The sequence below is a fragment of the Colias philodice genome, chromosome 24 (genome assembly GCF_061535455.1).
Source record: "Colias philodice isolate Cphi_HAF_F1 chromosome 24, ilColPhil1 Martin Lab GWU primary, whole genome shotgun sequence".
Classification (NCBI taxonomy): domain Eukaryota; kingdom Metazoa; phylum Arthropoda; class Insecta; order Lepidoptera; family Pieridae; genus Colias; species Colias philodice.
The window spans coordinates 3,019,362-3,043,983 of NC_143109.1; the positions used below are offsets into that span (position 1 = coordinate 3,019,362).

The following is a 24,622-nucleotide window of genomic DNA, read 5'->3' on the forward strand; positions in this document are numbered from 1 at the left end:
AAGCCAACTAGACCCTTTTCAACTGTGACGTCACCCGCCCATGTCTCGGGTACAGATAGCAAAAAAAAAATATTAATAATATCACTGTTCGCTCTCCGCTATGAATAGTCTTATTTTTCCCCATTTCGAGGGCTGTCTATGAATAACAACACAGTAAAAACTTAAACAAATAACAACGAAAAACTTAACAGTCAACAACAAGCTTTAACGATTAATAATAAAAAGTACAGAAATAACTAGCGATGCGAAACGTACGAATGCGTCGATGCTGCGAACCGTACTAAGGCGAACGCGGTACCTGAGGCGGTAAGCGGGCGGGGAGGCCGCATTCCACCCGAGCGTCTAGTTGGCTTGGTCGAATAATACTAATACTATAAAGCTGAAGAGTTTGAAAAATTCTTTCGGTGTTAGATATCTCATTTATCGAGGAAGGCTATAGGCTATATACCATCACGCTACGACCAACAGGAGAGGAGCCACGGGGGTGAAACCGCGCGGAGCGGCTAGTATATCATAAGACGACCTATTTTTCCAAAAATAATGATCATATTTAAATATTTTAGAGTGTAGTAGCTAAGTTATATAGAGATACTAGCGGTCCGCCCTGGCTTCGCCCGTTGTACCTACATGTTTAAACTATCCTATCTCTCAAGTTGGATCGAACTGCACATGGTGTGCGAATTTTATTATAATCGGTTAAGTGGTTTAGGAGTCCATTGAGGACAAATATTGTGACACGAGATTTATATATTATACTATAAGCTTTCCGTCCGCGGCTTCGCCCGCGTTTTTAAAGAAAAACTCATTCCCGTAGGATTTCCGGGATAAAACCTATCCTATGTCCTTTCTCGAGTATCAAAATATCTCTATACCAAATTTCATACCAATTGGTTCAGTTTAACTATAGTTAAGGCGTGATTGAGAAACAGACAGACAGACAGAGTTACTTTCGCATTTATAATATTAGTATGGATTAAGATTTTAGTCTTTTGCAATATCATATACTTATCCTGTTTTTGTTGATTGTTATATTATAAGTGGGTTATTATTTGTAAAGGAACAAATAAGTATACAAAACATACATGTAGGTCTCATTATGAATTATCGTATGAGGTGTTTTCAGGATTAAGATTTATTCTTAAAAATTGCATGATGATAATTCAAAAATATAATTAAACACCGGTTTTCATGATACTTTAATATATTTAATGCTATATTACAACACATTAAAATCTGGATTAAACCCAACATAAATCCACCTACATCTGACATTTTGCGAACGCTTTGCTTTGTCCTCCCGACACCGTGTCTGATATTTCCTGAGCTGTCTGCATTATCGATTGTATTTGTGAATAAAACCAGTACAACTTGAGCTCTTATGCCCAGTGAATTTAGCGTATATTCCCTGAGAACTATGGGCTCGTTCGCGAGGGGGAGGTCTATGTATGCTGGTCAGCGTGCTACACACGCGTGGCACGCACACAAGCTCGTTCGCGCAGGCGCTCTACACCCACCCCACCCGAATCACTTGTCCGCCGGCAAAATTCTCTTACACCCCCGTGGTTACGTCCCAAACGCAACAACTTGTTCGCTCTCACACGATTTAAATAGAGAAAAATTATTAAAATGTATCCTATAATGCTCCGTGTCTGTACGCTTCAGCTTTAATTGTCGCTTAGTGTTTTTGTATTGTATTTTAATTCGTCGGTTTAACGTTCGCCGAAAAGAAAATGGCGGAACGCTCTCGGGAATAGCTCGCGTCGGGTATATTGTAGTATCGAGGTATGACAGTGTGGACTCTTTGATCGGACCGCGTTAGTGGAAGGACTAGGCAATCGATAGTATGCTGAGTCGTTCGTAGTTTGCTGGTTGTAACCTAGTACATGTTCGTGGGAAACCAGTAGGCTACCGTCACCGAAGCCGCCATGACCACGGAGACGGCTACGCCGAACCAGGTAAGCCTTAGCGTAGCCTATCGTAGCCGTAGCCTGCGTAGCTGTACCGTAGCTAAGCCGCAAGCCGCAGCCCGGTCAAGGACAGGCTTAAAGTTCGTCTTATGTAAGCTGCGTGTGCCTTTGTTTGCCGGATCCATTTTAATTTCTATTTATAGATAGACAGTTTTAATATATGCAAAGACAAATTTTGAAATATAGATTTCATGTAATTGGTAGAGATAAAGTTAATATGCGATTGATTTTTTTATACATTTAATTTTTACATTTCAAATGTGCTTTTGAATGCTTTAAAGCGTGTATAAATAGAATAGCATATTTTATATTGATGTAGAGTAGGTAATATATATTATTAAAATGATTATTGATTTATGCGTAATTTCCTAATTAATATGTATAAGATGCCCCGACTAACAAGCTAAATGACACCAATTTTCCTGAACTTTTCAATCTTACACCACCACGGTTCTAGCGATTGTCTGTAAAACATTTAACATTCCGTTTAAAAAAAATATCAGTTCTATATATTAAGTACTGTAATATAAGATGAAGGAAATCGATTGGAATGGTTACAGTTTATTTACACCTTCTTGATGTTATTTTTAATATTTCTAACTCTATTTGAATTTATTGAAGCGTCTGATTTTCCACTGTTAATTTTTAGTCAGACTGTAATCACAATTAATATTAGCTTTACACCGTAAGCCCCTAAAATTATAGAACTGATATACCTTTTGCGGAATATTAGGAGAACGAAGATGATATACCTACTAGCTTCTGCCTGTGTATTCGTCTATGTAGAAATACAGATAATATTATACTACACCAGGTAACAGGTAACAAGATTCAGGTTCTAAAACGAGCATAGATAAGTATTTTATGCCAGAGCTCTACATCTCTACATTAGTGAAAACGGCATGAAATTCAACGTTTAAAAAGCTTGTGAGATAAGAGGCAAAAATAAAAAAATATATTCGTTTTAGCTTCTGTTGCTCGAATAAAGTATATATTAAAGATTCTTGCTTTATTCACTTTTCTTATACATAGAGACTTGCTGGATAACGCGACTTGTAAAGCAAAATAATATTTCCTCATAAATTATAATGTTGAATTTATGATGTGAACACTATTAGTCAAATATATGGAAAGGCACGTGCTGCTGAGACGCAGTATCTTAACTATTTAAAGATATTTACATGATAATTTCTTTTCTCAGCACCGCTGTATGAATTTTACCAGTTTTTATTCTTTTAAACAATATCTGTTCAAAAGAATAACAACTGAAATTAAAAAAAAATATATTATTTTAAACAATATCTGTTCGTCCAATTTTCAGACTATAAGCATAAGTTACACCTACAGTGTATAAAATTTCTAGAAATTTCTAAGAAATGTCTGTGTCTGCCAACATTGTAACGTAAGCTTTCAATTATTCAAACGTAAGCTTTCAAATCGAAGATGGCGTCTACAGTCTATTTTTAGTCTACGGCCTATTCTTAAATAACTGTCTAGATATCTATGATATGACTATAACCTCGCTCCTTCTCAAGTTTATTCCTTAAATTTACAATGAACCTTCAGTTTCTATCTTCCTTAATCAGAAGTCAGACATATTAAACAGTCCAGGTCAAAGTTCATGGTTATTTGATTAGACACTGAAGTCGTAAATAAATAATACCATAATCTCATTAATGATATGCCGCTTTTATTGGTTGTTAATTCTCTTTATGATCAGTATTTAGTATCTTTTACTATTGTATAGCGATCAGATATGATTACTAGTTCATTTATAGGCATAATAGAAGAAGCAAATATTTACACTAAAAATGTGTAATTAAAAGATTTATTAAATGTAAGTAAATGAAATATGGTAGGTTCTATATTTACGACAATAGTAAAATTTTCTTTTATCATCTATGATGTATCTACATTTAAACTTATTTTATACCCAAGAGCGATAAATTACTCTTCTAAAGTGTTTTGCAATACTTTAATTTAAGCGTGTACATAACAAAAAGCTCACACATTTATCATGTATGCGGGTAGTCAGATTTAATTTAAAGCGAACCTACTATAAGTTGACTACGTGATGTCTCACAGGAAGCACGTATTAAGATTTGTGTCAAGTCTGGCATAAGGGTGCCTTTCCACTAATAATATGCGATTATGTGTACTGAAAAATGTGATTGTAAAGAACCAATCACTTAGTTTTAAGTTTGAAACGGTTAGCGTTTGAAGCGATAGTAGCGTTTAGCTACTACATATTATGTATTCTGTGGCGATAGTATTGTCTAATAACATTTCTCGCTACACGTCCTCGAACATTATTGGCTGAAAAGCACCTTAAAAGGAAAAAAAAGAACTGTATGATATAAATTATTTTTTCATATTTCGCGAATCGCTATATAATTTTACATTATGCGATAAAAAGCACTTGAATATGTAGTTATTAAATTAATGTTCGAGTTTGAGTTAGGTTCTAAAGCATAATGGAAATCTGTTTATCTTAATTGAATTAACCAATCAGTACTTATAAGTTACAATACAATCAGATATATGGCTTGTCTGTTTATATTATTTATGGAGTATAATGCGCCGATTTCATAATCCTTTTATTTTAATTTTATATCGGATGTTTATGTGAATTGGAATTTCAAGACATTTTTCTTTACTTATGACGAAATCCGCAAGATATAGTTATTGAAGAGTATAAAAACCCAACCTAAAACAATTACACTCTGTGATTTCACAAAAGATTATGCCCAAAAAGACAGGTACCTACACAGGCAGGTAATCTTAATTTTCTGTCAAAAACATTACAACAAATAAAATAAATCCAATACGTGTTCAATATATTAATACCTACCAAATAATATTATTTCCTAAATCTTCTGGAACATTCCAGACCATTCCAGCCTCCCATAATCGAATGATCCATCGGAAAGTGGCTAATGGAATCTGTCGCCGCTTCGAGTTTCCGCAAGACAATCACAGAACCGAAATTGGGAATATTGGTCTAATTCCATTAGATTCTGGAATGTTCTGTTAATGTGTAGGGTGAAATAATTTGATAAATATTTCGAGATATTATTAACGGAGAGTCTAAGCATCGACTACTTTCTTGTATCACATCTGATGTTGATTTTACGCCAGTATATTTTTATACAATTAGAAAAATTAGTCGTCGGGATAAAAAATATAATTAAAAAATCACGTCCAATGTTTTTTTGAAAGTCTTTGCTCTTAACATTATCTAATATTGTTGAAATTATGTTTAGGTTTAGAGAAATTTATTTCAAAGAATTATACAATTCACATTCTATCGTTTTAAAATAATAGATATATTATAAACTTGTATCTACCCGCAATTTTTACTTTTTTTGTCAAGGTGTACCTTGACAAATAAAAACCGGCCAAGTGCGAGTCGGACTCGCGCACCGAGGGTTCCGTGGTAGTAAGTTTAAAATTATTAAAAAAATATATATTATGTGATGTAACTAAAAATTTATGGTTTTCGTAATTTTTCCTTTATCTATGCTATAAGACGTTGCTTCGTACCAAATTTCAAGATTCTGAGTTCACGGGAAGCACCCTGTAGGTTTTGATTCCCTTGCAAGTGTCGAAAATTTGCGGCATAAACGGCTGTATCTTTTGATTGCGTTGGCTTAGAAGTTTGATTTTTTCACAGCTTCAAGGGACAGTAGACCTGAGTAATTGATATAAATTTCAGCTTCATACCTCCACGGGTTCCTGAGAAAAAGGGTCTTGACAGACGGACGGACGGACGGACGGACAGACGGACAACAAAGTGATCCTATAAGGGTTCCGTTTTTTCCTTTTGAGGTACGGAACCCTAAAAAAGTAAAAATTGCGGGTTGGAGAAACTCAGCATAGAGATAGATAGTTAGAACCTTGTATACTTAATAAAATCATATTTTTTAGAATATAAAACTTAAAAGATTACTTGTGGTATCTTGAATTAACAGGGGGTGGAAATTTGCAAGGGGAACGACCTCTGTCTCGCGATAACGTGATGTCTATGCAAGTTGCAACGGACGGAAAACTACTAGATTACAAATATACATTTGTAGATATGTTTTACAATAGCTTCACATTTTTCTTCGAAAAACTCAATGTTTTTTGAGAACATAGAAAAAAAAAGAAGAGAAATTCTTATAAATGGAAATAAAATAGAATTTGTTGTATTTAAAAATCTCAATTTTAAAGTATTTGAATGCTATAAAAACTAAATATCAAATTCAATGGTAAAACTGCATTCATAAAAAGCTTACAAATTTTATAGTTCAACGCGTACAACACGAAATGAGGTTAAAAGGATTTAACGCTTAAATAAATATTGTATTTAAACTCAACTAAAACAATGAATAAATTACACGAAGAGAACACAATAGTAGAAACATAGTTCTGCTAACCTTTTGAGCTTCAAGGGTTCATTACAATAGACCCTTTGCCTTAGTAACCGACAATGACGACCTGAAAAGAAAATGGGCTGGAGCCTTTCAAAAATTCACTTGGCTGGCTGCCAATGTTATGATTTGCGCAGTATTCTGTTTCCTTTTTTGTGTGATGCAGGTTTCTTGAATCTGGACAAATTTTTAGCTATCTTGTTTGGTATAAGTAGCTGTATAGAAGAAAAGAGTAGGTTTTCTGGTAGAGGTTGCATAGGAAGATTAGCCCGACGTTTCATCTTGATTTGTTCAGAGTTTCAGTTGTTATATTATAATACATAAAGTATAAGGTACTTATACTACAACCAACTAGGTTCATAGATATGCTATTGTACACCATCATTTCACTGAATGCACAATTTGGTTAGGACTTCAATAAATTGTCTAATTGCGATAGGTTTCATTAAAATTTAAACAAAATATGTAACTGCTTCATACTTACTCTACTTTGTGCAGCTTAAAACTTCTATATTTACGAACTGTAATAAAATCTATTTACTAGAAATAATGCACTTTGACCCCATACAACTATAGCACTTATAAGACAAGTCAAAGATAATACGAACACATGTTATAATCCCATTTGTATGACTAAAAGGATTCATTTAAAAAGGGCACCATACATTACCATGCATTTTCTTTGTCCTTGACTCGTATCGAATTCCCTTGTCCCGTTTTGTATGGCTTCCCACAATCCTGCCACATTCTTTGGATGTTTAGAATATAATACTATTAAATGAGAAATATGTCGTATGAACCCTTTAAAAACTGGAGCATTAATATACTTAGCAAAAAAACCTATGAATCAGATTATTTTTAAGGAACATAAAGGATAACATAATATAATTTCTAGATTTTAATTTTGATATTGTAAATCTAAACTATTCATGAATTTACCTGAAGACAAAAGCTTCATTAAAATCGGGTCAACCGTTTAGGAATTCAGTGATAAATATTTAGACAGGAGAAACACAAAATATATTATGGACAAATTAGTTATCATCGGTTCTACTTAATATGTATTACTTCTTTCATCTCTCGTAATTATTAAGGGTTTGTACATTTGAATATTTGAATTTTATATCAAAACTTGTCCATAAAGGGAATTCCTAGTACTGATGGTAAAATATTTACCCCATAACCCACAAGGGAACATGAAATTTCACTTTATAATTTCCCATGATGCTTCAAAACCAAAATATTATACTGGTTAACTTATGTCACAGATAATAATATAATTCCACAAATACTATACCTAGGTTATGTCTTTGTGGAAATCAAATGGTACCTAACCTAACTCTTACAAGTATTCGGTTATACATGTAACATACTTAACTGTTTTTTTTTTTTTCTAAATACATAGTAACATTAGTTTAATAATGATATAACCAAGTCGATAAAATACTATTACAAACTAACAATATTGTATCTTCTATAGATAATACTTATTCAAATGTATGATTTGAAATGGGTTTATACGTAGGTTTATGAAATTATGAAAACAAATGACCCTAATGTTATGACCTAATCTACTTTTGCCGCCCAATAAATATAATGACAATTTTAATTAATTACATAGTTAATTAGAACATGTTGATATTTCGGGAGCGTCATGGTCACAAGTTAATATTTGTTAAACATGAAATTATTGTCGTTTTACCGTTCCTTGTCTGCAAAGTATTAATGTTTTAATAGTTATTTTGATACTTTAAATTTTTTGTGACTATCTTTAGTTTACGTCCAGAAATTTTGAGTTAGTTTGAGATTGAATTTATTTTAATCAGAAGAAAGTTAAAATACTGGAGACCTTATTTTAGGTATTTTCACGAAAAAAAAAACGATTGTTGTCGATTGTGGTTCTATGCGATACATAATATTACGTATAACATAATATGTAATTATGTATATTATAATCAAATAAGATTGATCAATCAAAGGGCTTATCTATACGTTATCAGCCCTTGCCGTGCAACGACCCGAAGGGTGCATTGAAATTGCTTTTATGCACGACATTAGTTTTAGTAGATCAGTTTTACTAAATATTGATTTTAATTTTCAAGCGCAGAGGAAGTTCTCAATTCGACTGTATTTTTCTTTTTTTTTGGGTTTGTGACTTCAGAACTTTCTGGGTGAACCGATTTTGATGATTCTTTTGTAAGTATTTGAAAGCCACTAGAATTTCCTTAAGAATTTTGTCCAGTTTTAACTATTCGATGGCGGTTTGGTATTTTGCTAAAAATAATTAATCTATACCATAATCTGAAGAGTTTGTTTGTTTGAACGCACTAATCTCAGGTCCGATTTAAAAAAATATTTCTGTGTTAGATAATAGATAGCCCATTTATTGAGGAAGGCTTTAGGCTATAAATCATCACGCTAAGACCAAACAGGAGCGGACTACTGCGGGGAAAACCGCGGGGCACAGCTAGATATTTTATACTTAGATAAAACTGAGCGACAATTTTCTTTTTCTTAGGAAATACAATTTCTTTTGTCTCTGTTAACCTGGAAAGTTACATTTTTATCTGAGGTCTGTATGATGTGACATAAAATATTTAGAGCCTTAGGCGTCATTAAAAGTGAGTTATGGCAACATCACTTTTCTTTATAGAACGCTATTATATACGCATTTAGAACATTAGAATGATAAATATTAACTAGACAATTATAAATCCTTCTTCTTTTTTTTTTAAAGTAACTTGTTTTACTTTTAATTGTCAAATACTATTTCTTTAACATAAAATCATAAGAAAAATACAAATGTATATAGGTACACTAGGAATATACCTAATACCTAAGCCTAATACCTATAGGATGGACCTAATCTTTTCTTTCGTCATTTTTAGGTTTCTAAAAGTTTCCATTTTTTAATTACTTAACTATAAAGTCCTTGAGGGTATATTTATTATTATAAACACCACGACCTAGGAATTAGGTCGAGAACATTTCTATATAAAGATTTGTGATCAATACCTAATGACGTATGAACATACAATGATACAATAAAGCATGGATATTACATGAAACAGCCCTTTGATGATTGAATATTTAATGTGTTTGAGTTTTCTAGATCGACTGGTTATATTACGGTGAATTTAGACCAAACGAACATAGAGCTAGAGCAAGACTCTTCTCTCTTCTTCTTTCGTGACCTTGTGTAAACGAATTCAGTATTGTTCAGTATTAGAACATTATATAGAACGTTTTCGAATGCACTAAGAACAACAAAAGAATGCTCTACGCCTCTTTACACTAAAAGAATTTCATATTACCTATATTAGAGTTTGAGGCATTCGCTCGTTTGGTTTTTTATATATTGGCAAAGGCGCATTTATTCCATAAGCTTTTAAAAAAAAGTTTCATATTAACAATAGCATACTATAACTTGTAGATTTTTTTTCATACATTCGTTCTTTTGTTGATACAAAATACCTTAACCACAGCCTCAATAAGCGTATTATTGGTCAAACGCAGTCTCACTAAATATGGTACAATTACTTTAACATAGACAATTATTAATACAATTTCATGATCCTTGCTAAAATTAGGATTAGAGACAAAGGTAGAGAAATATTTTTACGCATGCGTTGAGTTACACGCATGCGTTTTAGGAAGATGCTAGAAGCAGGATATGCGTTTTAAAGGGTTCATTTCAATGCTTACATTTTTTTTTTGTAACCATTGATATTGATTGACTTAATAATATTGTAGGTACAATCTAGTGACCAGAAGAATAATAAGACTTTATAATACTATTAAGTATTTACAATTTCTAAAATAAAAAATAAAAAAATCGTGTGTTCATATTATTTTTTATGAATAATTAAAATATGTAAATTACATTAGAAAGAAGACATATTATTAACTCAAGCGTAGAAATTTCCTTATCAATTAACTTTAAATATATGACCATCGTTATGAATAGTTTCCTTACATTATCGATTGACGTCAAACATTTGCCATTCTGCTGAAAAGAAAACATTAAAAAATAAAATACTATGTAAGCCATCTATCATAGAGTTTATTGTTCATAAAAAATGCACATAATGTAAAAGCTACAATGCTTATTTGCATTCAGAAGCTGAGCACATTTTAATGAAAACATCAGAGTCATTGTTTGGATTGATTGAAGCTAGATTTAACATTTTATATGAATTAAATGTCAACTATTATGAATAATCCATTCATCTACTGTCATATAACGAAAAATATAAGTTTTTTTTTGCATTTATTGTATTCAGTTGAAGATAAATAATTATGGCATTGATTTTGTTACCTACTCTATGAAGGGGAGCAAATAAACTCTGGAAAGATTTTAGGAAAGAGAATGGTAAAACTTCTACTATTTAATATACATATATAGCGAATTATTTTTTTTCCGATTTAACTCAAAAGCTCACCAATGTTCACCATTCTTTAAGCATTGGTGAGCTTTTTCTACTATTGAAGCTTTATATTCAGAAATAGGAGCAACCCGGAGGAAGCTACACATTGTTTATTAAATATATTATGATATTTTTAACAGCTAAAAGCAACTTTTATATTTTATTCAATTTAGACGTGCCATAAGGTTTCGTTTCAATCTATAACCTTATCTAGACAGAGCCAGGGCTTGCTCCCGACACTGTCCTAACTTTATTTCCCTTCTCTATTGTCGGATGGGGTGTAGAGTCTTGAGATTTAAGGATTTGCATTCAATTTTGAAAGCAAGTGTAGGGGATGATAAATTTGTCTAGACAGAGTTTAATCTATTCGCTTAATAGTAGTTATTTACTGTAATAATAAGCGGTCTTTAAACTTTCTAAACGTATTTAAACTTTGTTTTTTAAAATATTAATAAGAGATTCAAAGGACAACGTTGACCATAAAGCGTATTTTACAATACACTTCAGTAGATATTACCTAAATTTTAAGGTAATGTTTATAAAGGCTTATATATACGATGGTAAAAATAATACTTATTATATTTACATATTTTTCGAGTAAGCAGTTGAAAGAATTACCACTTATACTTACCACTCACTTTTGAAGTTCACGTTTTGACCATATAATAAAGCGTGTGTGAACCAAACGCATGGGTTCCTGCGTAATTGAGCAACAAATAAACAAATTTTCACGTCTATATAAATAGGATTGGAAATACCGTATTTTATTGACTTGCTACTCCAAAATAAGCGGGAAAAAGGCACCCCATTTGTTTGTTATCGATAGCCATTGTGTGACGTCATCGGGGTTGACAATGACATTTAGGGGATAGAGGGTAGGTATGGGGTTCTTAGAATTTGGAATATCATTATTGTGGCTATAGGGTTTGGGGAAATTTGTGTATTTTCTTTGAGATGGGCAAAAATATCGATAAGACAAGAGCTTTGAGATTGCAACAATTCAAGAAAATTACTTCTTTCTCGCTTGTTTCTTATACCTAGTAGGTACACAGCGATCTGCAAAAGAAAAATATCAAAATTAAGAAAGTAAATAGAAATTTTTTTTTTTGACGTGACAACGTCTTATAATTCGATAGAGCCGGCTGCACGCACGAAAAAACATGACTCATGCGGCGTTACCTCGCTCTGAGGCGTTCCATGTAAGGCTTGAAGTGCAAGCGAGAGCGCGGAACAAACGACAAAGAAGCACAATCGGACGTTGTCACGTTCAACTATCGTCAGGAAACCGACTTTACAGACAACCAATTTTTTTGGAAACAATATATGATATATTTTAATATGAAATCAACAATGTCAATCAATTTAAGTTCTCACAAAATATTTAGATATAAATAAATCAGCGTTATATTTGTTTAATGCTGTGTGGTTTAATGTTTATAATATGTAATAAATACACTTCTCACTTTTGTGATCGTCTACAATCAGACTACCCTTATGCACCCTTAAGCTCACATACCCGCTTTTTATTAAAAAAGAACAGACTTTGACTTTCGACTTTATAATTATCAATTAAAAAACCGGCAGAGTTTTAACCGAGTTAAATAACAAAGTTTCAGCTTGTTCCTACTTTTATATTTCGGCACCATTTTACTATAAATTTAAGCGCCCCTTACAAAGTCAATAACTTTATTTTTGCGAAGTCATCAAAACTAAAACGTCGATCGATATCTTCAGAACAAATGGCCGTAAATATCAACTAGGGTGAATTGATACATTGCATTTTATTGTATAAATAAACAAAATTCGTGCATTTACAATATTCACCCTCGTTTTCACATGATTTGATACGATTTTATATTGCCCTTCTATCGGACTTTTAGTGATGGAAGAGACGATAGTTAATTCTAGTGTGGTCAGTGGCGTAGATACCGAATAGAATTTTAGTACCGGATGTTACCGAAAATATATTGTATAACTCCTAGGAATTACATTACAAAGATTATGACGATTAACTTATCAATACTTTTTTTTTATAATCTAGTATTCCAAAAATATATAAAATAATATAATATACTTACTATTAAATAAAAAAATAGGTAAGTAAATTTAATCCCATTTGGCGATCTTGGCCCAACATGGCAATATTTGTACCCTTGTTTTTAAGGGTAATTTACCCCAGCTACCACAGAGGAGGGGTAGAAATAATTGCTCGCGTGGCCAGACTTTGTCTATATCTGTGTATAACACTTACGTGTGACGTAATTAAAAAAAAGTGCGTGATTCATGTTAGTTTTAATGATTTGCGCCCTTTGAAGTTATCATGGTGATAGTGAATCAACCGTTTTTTTTTTCATTTATAAAGTATAAAGGGAAAGTTGTAAACTATTAGATATGTAGGTATTACAAATGCCTTTTTTTAGGATCTATGTTATCAATTTGAGTGAAAAGAAAAATTGCATCCCATAAATAAAAATGTCTACTTCACTCACTCACTCTTCAGGAATTCTACATTAACGTTCTGAAAAATAAAACTTAAATTATTTTCGTCATGGTTCCTAAAAACCGATAGGTATTCGAATATTTGATAATTTCAAAATTTGTCATGCTCACCGATCAATGTTAGAATGAGATTCACCAAACATTATGGTGTGGTTATTTTAAATGGAGATCATACCATACAATCATACCATACAATCACCTCGTTGTAGCGTGAAAGAACGATAAGCTCACAAGCAAACAAACACATTTTTGCATTTTAAAGATTAGTTAGGGAAGTTAGGAAGTTAAGATGGTTAGTATACTTAGTTAGGATTATTAACGAAAGGTTGCTTACTTAAAACATGCATTTTAAAACAGATCATGGAACACAGAATACGTCACACCACACACGAAACCTATTACAAACCACCCAATACAGAAAAAAAATGCGCGTTTTTGTGTTCCACAATGACGACAAAGAAAATAATATTAAGAAAAAAAGACAGTTCGGGTGATTTACATAGTCCAATCCGAAACTACTTAATTTCCAAGTACATATATAAAAATATAACAAAGTGTAGAACACTTGTACATTATGTCTTTACCCTGGCCTTTGTTTCAGCCCTCTGTAGGGGTTGTACACTTGAACTCACAGTAATAAGGGTTGGACTTATACGTTTGCGATAGTCTCACTTTGATGCTCTTAAATTTATTCATGCTTAGGTAGTTTTTGTTTAGATTAAAGCGGTTTTTTAGAGTTTAGCGTTTTTGACTTTATGTTCACATGACTATAAGGTTTTAATTGATATGTCAGTACCAAAATGCGGAATTTAAGTTAAATTAAATTAAGCTTAACAAATTCTTCTAAATATAATAATAATAATATCTCTAACCACCTATATTTAACTTTAGAGATCAAACAGTCAATCCACATACAACATTATTCCATAAATCGATTCCTTCGTCGACTTCGACATACAAATCCAATTCAAACGAATATGGTTGACCCAGACGAAAGTTCTGAAACATGAAAATACAAAATAAAATAGATACAATATAAAAAAGATCATAAAGTTTTGCCTAATTCATCAGGGATAATGTATGATTCTAATGGTAAAACAATTATTTTATCGGTCCAGTAGTATCGGAGCCTATTCAATTCAAACAAAAAAAAACAATCAAATCTTTCCTCTTTATAATATTAGTGTAGACAAATTAAAAAGCTCCTCCTGTTTTGAAGTCGGTTAAATTATTAGCTTTCTGTTCTAGGTATATACTAATCTAATTATTTGTTACAGGCGGACGCCAGCACCGCGTTCCTACGCGCCGCACGCGCAGGCCAAATCGACAAGATCATCAGCCTGCTCGAGCAAGGAGTTGATATCAACGTTAGCAATGCTGTAAGTACCTATCATATTTTTAATATTCAAACATAAATTAAATTACATTTAATTTAATAGAGATAATACTAGGGTATGAATATTTATTTAGAAACTATTATAATAATTCGATTATCAACTAGATGCGATCTAAAAGCGTTTTGTTTATATTAGTTATCTGTATTATTATGTTTAAAAATCCCATAGAACACGTTTTTGTGATCTACAACTTAGCAATAAGTAAATTAAATGTAACATTTGTTTGCTATCGTGTAGCTTTATCTATTTCATATGATTCCAGCTAAAACAGATTGGAGAAAAACATTAAATTGTATCGGAAAAGCTTGATATATTCATTATCACTTATGTACATTAAAATGTACATTATGTAAACAAGAAAAGCCGCTTGCAAAAATAATATTTGACTAAATTAAGCTGAAATAAGTGAAGCGTGACTTGCACAATAGCTTTACGGTTCGACAGTAAAAAGGTCTATTATAATATTTTGCTGGCTTAATTCCTAGAAATGCTAAGAACACGCGATTTAGTCACGAATGTTAATATTGGTACAATATGTTATAATCACGCGAAAGACTGCGGTAAATTCTAGGCTTAATTGAACCGTAATGACGCAAAATAAATTGTCTTTGAATCCAGATGAACAATTTTTTTTGTGATACCTAAGTATCTCAATCAACTATAGATTCGAAATTTCGGAAGGAATTCGAATTACTATATTGGGTTAATAATAATGTTTTTAATTTAAGTAGCAAATGGAATTATCACGAAGTACCTATATACTATACCTACTTAGTATTCCTAACTTTCATTCCACTTTGTTTTCACAACAAACAAACTCTGCAGCCTTATAATATTATATGTATGGATATAACAACACCGAACTTAGTCTACATAATAAGTAATCTCTTCTTCTAATCGTCTACTATTATAAATAAATGTTTGAACTAGTTGTTCTAACTAAACCTTTTTCTAGAACGGCCTGAATGCCATCCACCTTGCCTCCAAAGACGGTCACGTGGAGGTGGTACGAGAACTACTCCAGCGAGGAGCAGCCATTGATGCAGCCACTAAGAAGGGAAACACAGCGCTGCACATCGCTTCCCTGGCCGGCCAGGAGGCTGTGGTCCGTTTGCTGGTGCAGAATGGAGCTCAAGTGAGATCTTGTTATAGTGGTTTTTGTTTGTAGTATATTTATATGTTAAGGTGTTTAAGACTCAAGTGAGATCGTGTTATAGAAGTTTTTATTTGTAGTGTTGATTTTTAAATGTTTATCATCAGATTGCTGGAACATGGTTATTTCAATTGTATAATGCGAAGAAAATGAATGAATGAATGAATGAATGAATACTCTTTATTGTACATACACAGAAATACAGTTTGTTACATGGTTGAGATAACTTATGTTTTGTTTACTTACTAATGTTTTGTTTACGTAGAAATCATATTAAAACTTATTAAGTATATTTTTCCTATTGTATCCAATAGTAAATCTGATTATTTTTATGAACTTCGCAATAATATATTTTAATAGTAAAAATACAAAACATTATAACATAAAACAGAATTTAAAGATAATTTAAAAAATAAATTAGAAATTTTAGAATTAGAAAAAAATTAGATTTAGAAAAGATTGTACTGTGGATATTATTTGAAAAAAAGGCTAAATCATGAAAGATTAAAATAAATTACCTACGTATCAATTTTTTTGTTACATTGATTGGTTTTAATTGAAAAGTTTTTAATTTATAAGCCGCCGCGCTTGCAGCACAGATTTTGTTCGTGGTGTCTCCTCTATACGTAGTTATAATAGCTCAATGTATATAAAGAGTTTGATAACTATAAAACTGAACATTAAAATGTTTATTGTTACCAGGTAAACATCCAATCCCAAAATGGATTCACCCCACTATACATGGCGGCGCAAGAAAACCACGATGGAGTGGTTAGGTTCCTGCTCGCCAACGCAGCCAACCAGAGTCTGGCTACAGAGGTAATAATTAAATATATTGGCATTTACAATAAACATTAAAATAGCAAAACAGAAACTGTAGATAACAATTTGGATTTGACACGCGTTTTTCGCTTTATCACTACGCACGTCACAAAAGAACCAATAGGAACACCATGCAATAAACATTTGATGATTTTTACCAAAAATAAAAACAATAAAACATACAACTTACCTTCTTGATGAACTACTCTTGATATGTTTGACGTATGACGTCACGGAGAAGTCTCACACAGGATTGGTGCTTTTACGTTATTTATCATTGTCCTATTCAACTACCCTCACTTAATAAATAACATTGTTGTTTATTAAACAATACTTTCAGAAGAAAATTATCGATAAATTACGTATATAAGTAATGAAATCAATGGTACCTAATAATATCAAGATAAATACACACTTACGTTTAAAAAAAAATGTGTGCGTGTACTAGTGTACACATGTAAGAAGTGAAACTTCTTTATGACCTTATTTTTCAAAAAATAATTTGCTATAATATGCAACTTTACAGAAATCCGTCGAATCACGCGTGGTAGGGATAAGAAAAAGATGGCGCGTAACCGAAAATGTCACGCGTAACGAAAAAATGTTACACTAAATTTTTATCCAACCCCGATAAAGAAGTTTCACTTCAAAAACTAAAAAACACGCTATGATAACATTACTTGTTTAATTATTGTATGTCACCGATCCTTCAACCTTTGTACCTTGATACGTGTAGGTACAAAGATTTAATTATATAATTACTATTATAATTATATAATTACTAGAGGTCCGCCCCGGCTTCGCCCGTGGTACAAATTATTATTTCGCAATAAAAGGTAGCCTATGTCCTTTCTCGGGTATCAAAATATCTCCATACCAAATTTCATGCAAATTGGTTCAGTAGTTAGCGTAATTGAGTAACAGACAGACAGACAGAGTTACTTTCGCATTTATAATATTAGTATGGATGTACCTACGTTTAAATGAGTCTGGTTCACAAAAACATACACTTACATCATGGAGTTACTATGAACTTAATTTTTTACGTTACTATGAAATTAACTTATGTTAACCTCAATGACTTACATACAGATACATTAGCTATGGTTTTATTTCTTTTAGGATGGCTTCACACCCCTGGCAGTTGCGATGCAGCAAGGCCATGAGCGAGTGGTAGCTGTTCTCTTGGAAGCTGACACCAGAGGAAGGGTTCGCTTACCAGCCCTCCACATTGCCGCAAAGAAGGATGATGTTAAGGCGGCCAATTTATTACTGGAGGTATGGTTATATGACTAAATTGTATAGGCGACTATATAAATTTTATTCTGTTTCAAAGCAAAATCTAATATTTACATAATGTAACATAATACACCCTTACCAATCGCTTCTGTAATCTAAGTCATTTTTCCACAGAACGAACACAACCCAGACGTAACATCAAAGTCTGGTTTCACACCGCTCCACATAGCGGCGCATTATGGCAACGAAGCCGTCGCCAGGCTTTTACTGGCAAAAGGAGCTGATGTCAACTGCGCTGCTAAACATAATATATGCCCGCTGCATGTTGCTGCGAAGTGGGGTGAGTTGATAACATTAGGTAGTATCTGTGATTGGATAGATTCCTCAATCCTCATTATTATAATTGTGTTACATATTATGATTATACAAGTTCGTGATTTCATGTTGTACTCATACAAAGCAAAGAAAAAGCAGCTATTTCAAAAAAACATAACAAGGCGATTTACTTTCCAACCAAATTGATTACATTGTTTTATACTTTTACATGGTTTAATAAGACGACACACACCCAACAAACCTATACATTTATACCCCAAAATATCAGATTTAAAGTGGTATATTATCCAAAGGCAAAGACAACATGGTGTCCCTGCTATGTGACAACGGCGCGAACGTCGAGGCCCGAACTCGGGATGGCCTCACGCCACTGCACTGCGCTGCAAGATCCGGCCATGATAGAGTGGTGGAGGCTCTGTTGGATAGAGGAGCACCTATCACTAGTAAGAGTAAGGTATGTAATAATTCACCAAAATATTGAACGTAATATTCTGACAGATTGAATGCAATAGCTAGTTAGTAACCTATTTCAATGGAAAGAAGAGTTGCCATTTCGTTGCGCTACGATCATGTTTGTTTGTTATTTCAAAGTATACATAAAAATGCATTAAAAATGTTTTGTCAAAAAAAAATCACCTTATTTAGACTGTTCTCGTGCAATGCTGTGGAAGAATTTCATTATTGCCGTAGTTACTTCTGATGCAAAAGGGCTAGTCACCATCTTTAGACCTTCCTTTAGACCTGTTCTTCTCCTAATAAAATTTTAATAAGTATAATAATTCTGCAACATTGCACTGCAATCAAGAACAATCTGCTGCTATTCTCCATACATATCTTTAACATCTCGAACATTCCAGAACGGTCTAGCGCCCTTGCACATGGCGGCGCAGGGCGACCATTCGGACGCCGCGCGCGTGCTGCTCGCGCGCAGGGCACCAGTCGATGACGTCACTGTGGACTATCTCACTGCGTTGCACGTGGCCGCGCATTGTGGGCACGCTAAAGTCGCTAAACTTTTGTTGGACCGGTGCGTTTTGTTGTTTTATTTTCTTTAAATTAAACTTTACTTACTTGCTGTTCAAAGTTTTCTGTATTTTCGGGAGTTGGTCTAGTTATTAAACATACCTAGTTGTTTTTTTTATTCTTACATAGTGCCCTGTGCATTATGTATGATTGTATGAATACTACATTCTCTATAAAATAAAAAATGTGTGTGTGTACACACGTAAGAAGTGAAGCTTCTGTATGACCTTATTTTTCAAAAAATAATTTACTATATGCAACTTTATAGAAATACGTCGAATCACGCGTGGTAGGGATAAGAAAAAGATGGCGCGTAACGGAAAAATGTCACGCGTAACGAAAAAATGTTACACTAAATTTTTTTCCAACCCCGATAAAGAAGTTTCAATTCAAAAAAATGTGTGCGTGTACTAGTGTACACACGTAAGAAATGAAACTTCTTTATGACCTTATTTTTTCAAAAAATAATTTAAGCTCATAAAGAAGTTTCACTTCTTACGTGTGCGGTGTGTACACTAGTACACGCACACATTTTTTTATACACCATCAATGGTACAATACAAGTACAATAACAAAAATAAATTCGAAATGAATAATTTACGACAAAATATTCATGCTGTGTTTATTTTAAAGTTGCCGCAATACGTCTGGGAAATCTGCATTCAAATTGATTCAATAGCTTTCATGAAGCTTGAACTAACAGAAAAAAGCAGATAGAACATTTAAAAGCAGCCAGTTCGGTTCCTTTTTGGTTCTTTTATTACTTCTAGTATAATAAAAAATATAAACTTACTTTTATTGAAATATTTCAACTTTGACGAAATTACATCTTCGTAATGCCTACTAAATCCATGCAGTATTCAACGTACAGCTAGTTCAATTAATGTTACTAAGAAACAAATAAATTTCTTACTTTAGTTAAGTATATTGCTCTTATACTATAATTTGTTTTACAGAAATGCCGATGCCAACGCCAGAGCTCTAAACGGATTCACACCTCTGCATATTGCCTGCAAGAAAAACAGAATTAAAGTCGTTGAATTGCTGCTGAAGTATGGTGCAAGTGAGTTGATTTAAAAATTTTATCACCTTATTTTATTAACTAGCTGCACCCGGATGCGCCTGGGTAGACTTTGTTTTTAGTTTATTTTATTATCGAAGCGGATAAAATTCTAACAAACCGTAATCATTAAAATTCGTTTAGCCATTCTCGAAGTTTCTTTTATTTAATGATGATAAAACAGTCATTGAAAGTATTTTGCCGGAAAGGCAGGCAAAATACACAAAACATATGCCGCATTTAACCTTCATATCTTACAAGTTTAAAACCATAGTGCCACTGCCATATAATTATCCATTCAAAAGTAATTTTAAGTATACCTACGAAATATTCAGGTATCCAAGCAACCACTGAGTCAGGGCTGACACCGCTCCACGTGGCGTCGTTCATGGGCTGCATGAACATCGTGATATACCTGCTGCAGCATGAGGCCAACCCTGACGTGCCCACTGTGAGGGGAGAAACGCCTTTGCATCTGGCTGCTAGGGCTAATCAGGTAGGAAATGTTCTTCAAGGAAAGAAGATTATGGAATGAGCGTATAATTTATAATAAAACTGTTATGAATAATTATATTGTGTATTTGTATTTACATAACTTTTAATAACCGAAGAGTTAATAGTAAACATATTAAACTGATGACATTTAACAGATTATGATAGTTGTCACGCTAACAAAACATTTGATAATTAATAGACGCATTACTAACACAAAATAACTCCAAACAGACGGACATAATCCGCATACTCCTGCGCAACGGAGCGGCCGTGGAAGCCAAAGCCCGCGAGAAGCAGACGCCCCTCCACATCGCCTCCCGCCTCGGCAACGTTGACATTGCTGTTCTGCTGCTGCAGCACGGCGCTGACGTCCGCGCTAACACTACTGACCATTACAACGCGCTGCACATTGCAGCAAAACAACATAATCATGACGTAAGTAATAGGAAGCGTCAGCAACGTTGACATTGCAGTACTGCTGCTGCAATTATGAAAATTGTTTAAAAAATTATTTTCCGGCATACTTTAAGTGATTTCTTAATTAATAAACCATAATGTTATTTTAATTCCACAGGTCGCAGCTGCATTGATCGAGCATAATGCACCATTGACTGCGACCACCAAGAAAGGCTTCACTGCTTTGCATATTGCTGCCAAATATGGTAACCTAAAGGTAAGCATTTCAACTAATACGACCTATAAAGTAATTCTTGTAAAGAAGCCATCACTAATTATGTCACACAATATATCTAAGGCGTTTCGGTTTTCTTATAACTATTTTCTATTGTCTATTATTAGAAGAATAAACTTTTTCCAAAATCCACATATTTTACATAATACTTCAATACTTATAATAATCACAAGAAGAATATAATCTAAAACTATTAAACAGGTGGCAAACCTTCTTCTGGCAAACGGAGCATCACCAGACCAGGCAGGCAAGAACGGCATGACCCCACTGCACGTTGCTGCCCAGTACGATCAGCAGGCTGTAGCTAACACATTGTTGGAGAAAGGAGCAGATGCTAAGGTAAATAGCTAATAAGATTAAATAAATTCTGTTAATTCTGATGAAGACAAAAGTTTAGTTAATATTGCAAGATTACGAAAGGTATACGAGTAGTATAATTATTTCAACTTACTGGAATGTGCTTTAATCTTTCGTTTGATTGAATTATGAGAACACACTATCTTCTATATCATACGATGAATTAATGTAAATGAAACAATTCGCACAACTGAACATCTCCGAATAAACGCCAGAAAAAAAAGCTAAAGAACCATTAAATATTTCCACTCTAGATTCAAATGCCTACAAGCGTTACATCACTACGTACTTGTCTTCAGTACTAATTATTTACAAATGAACAGGCAATAGCTAAAAACGGTCACACACCACTGCACATCGCGTCTCGTAAGAACCAAATGGAGACAGCGGCGACACTGCTCGAATATGGAGCTCTTACCAATGCGGAGTCCAAAGCTGGATTCACGCCACTGCATTTGGCTGCCCAACAGGTAATTACTATTATCCTTTTAGAAATAAACACTTGCTTTGTGAGACTTTCATTTCTAAAAACGAATATAAGATATTATACTATTTTTATTTGGTTGAAATTGACTTCATAGTACTATAAAACTTGAAACTAATCTGATAGATTGAGAATTCGGCTAATTTAGCAATAGAAAATAAGTGGAGGATGAATGTACTTCTCAAAGGAATAGATTATAGAATATGAGAAAAAGTTTTCGTGCATTTTCCTTTAAGTACTTACATATATGAATTATTTAAAATCGATGAAGGAAATATTCATAAAATTGATTGATAGACTGGGCACATATACTTCAGGGATGAAATCTAGAGAAAAAAAATCCCTACAAATAAACGTCTGCTAAAAATACTTTTCGAACCGCTCGCGCTGATAAAAAAGATTCATTGGAAGAAATAATCAGTCTACATTAAAAAATTGGTTGTCTGTAAAGTCGGTCTACTGACGAAAGTTGAACGTGACAACGTCCGATTGTACTTCATTGTCGCTCGTTCCGCGCTCTCGCTTGCACTTCAAGCCTTACATGGAACGCCTCAGAGCGAGGTAACGCCGCATGAGTCATGTTTTTTCGTGCGTGCAGCCGGCTCTATCGAATTATAAGACGTTGTCACGTCAAAATCCGTTTATCATATTACTAATTACTTCTTATCGCCAGGGTCACGTGGAAATGTGCTCGCTGCTGTTGGAGCAAGGCGCTGAGGCGGACCACCAGGCGAAGAACGGCCTGGCCGCGCTGCACCTCGCGGCGCAGGAGGACAGAGTACCGGTCGCCCAACTGCTGGTTAAGAATGGAGCGCAGGTCAGAAATATACAGGGTGTAATCGTTAAGTGTGCACAGGCGATTATTCCGTAACTATTGCAGATAACAAAAAACGTTAAACTGTTATCGAAAGCCCTTTACCTAATGAGTAAAATGATAATAATAACTTTTAAAAATAAAACGGGAAATATCCAAAAATTTTACACCAAACACTCCCATACATTAAGTATGAGATATGACTATCCTAAACATGTAATATGAACAATTTTGGTTCTTTTTTTTGAATTTGTGCTTAAATTACTTCGCAAATTTTAATAAAAATTCATTTAGAAACTGTAAATAGAGCTCGATATGGAATACAATGGTATTCCAAAACGAGAACGTCACTTCGAACATTTGCTTTGAACACAAAATGTATGGAAAATTCAATGTATGGGAGTGTTTAATATAACTTTTTTGGATATTTCCCGTTTTATTTTTTAAAAGTTATTATTGTCATTTTACTCATTAGGTAAAGGGCTTTCCAAATCAGTTTAAAGTTTTTTGATAACTGCAATAGTTACGGAATAATCGCCTGAGCACACTTAACGATTACACCCTGTATAAGAAAATAAAGAAATATTATGGTCTTACCACAAAACAATTTAAACACAGTCTAACTTTAAACCAGGGATCTATCTCTTTAATTCTCTTAAACTATTTATCTGATAATAAAACAATGTTAACATTATTTGTTGCAAATTAAATTCTCTACAACTTTGATTCAGTAACTTTTTGTCGTAGAACTATAAATAAAAAAGTTATAAGTGAAAATGTTCAGAAATTAGAGCTATTTACATTTTTCAATAAAACTTTTTTTTATCATTTTACGAAGAAATGATATAAGACTATTTTTGTAGATTGTTTTTCGAGGAACAACTTTTATATACAACATTTTTTCATTACGTCAATAGCTAAGGTTTTACAGCGCTCAGAAGTGAGTACTAGCATTGTTTTATTATCAGATAAATAGTTTAAGAGATATATCGTAAAAACCATTTCAACCGCTATTTTCAAGATGGCGGCCGTGGGACAAGGGTGGCGACCCCGCAAACTTGGTGATAGCTTCACACTGACCCCCCCCTACACATCAAAAAAATAAAATTGCGTCCTCATTAAACGCAACCCCAAATGTAACTTTTCAATGGACTACTAACACTACACGCCCTAACTCTACAAGGCCTAACTTCACAAACTCTACACCTTAGTCAAAATATGTGGCTAAAAAAGTGAAAGTAAAAAAAGTGAAAGTTACAAGTTTTATAATTTTTTTGTTGTTTGTGTGCTAATACTAGCTTACATACAAAATTTCAGCTTTCTAGGGCATTAGGAAATACCTTAAGAATTTTGATGATCATCAGTGAGTCAGTGACGAAATTAGCGTTTTTTTAGATATAAATAAAATCTGTATAAAAGCTAATGTAATTAAAACTTAATATGTTC

General features: G+C 33.3%; 1 protein-coding gene across 1 annotated transcript in view; it reads left to right on the forward strand.

Annotated features, from left to right (window-relative positions):
• Positions 1–1,925: 1,925 nt before the first annotated feature.
• Positions 1,926–24,622, forward strand: part of LOC149477656 (uncharacterized) — a 78,448-nt gene continuing 55,751 nt past the window's right edge. The window contains exons 1-15 of the mRNA XM_089710480.1: positions 1,926–1,955; positions 14,583–14,684; positions 15,658–15,837; positions 16,558–16,674; positions 17,800–17,955; positions 18,091–18,256; positions 18,546–18,706; positions 19,110–19,279; positions 20,232–20,338; positions 20,671–20,831; positions 21,062–21,265; positions 21,405–21,503; positions 21,723–21,860; positions 22,202–22,348; positions 23,036–23,179. Coding sequence (XP_089566606.1) covers positions 1,926–1,955; positions 14,583–14,684; positions 15,658–15,837; positions 16,558–16,674; positions 17,800–17,955; positions 18,091–18,256; positions 18,546–18,706; positions 19,110–19,279; positions 20,232–20,338; positions 20,671–20,831; positions 21,062–21,265; positions 21,405–21,503; positions 21,723–21,860; positions 22,202–22,348; positions 23,036–23,179 — 2,082 coding nt within the window. The remainder of the gene's footprint in view (positions 1,956–14,582; positions 14,685–15,657; positions 15,838–16,557; positions 16,675–17,799; positions 17,956–18,090; positions 18,257–18,545; positions 18,707–19,109; positions 19,280–20,231; positions 20,339–20,670; positions 20,832–21,061; positions 21,266–21,404; positions 21,504–21,722; positions 21,861–22,201; positions 22,349–23,035; positions 23,180–24,622) is intronic.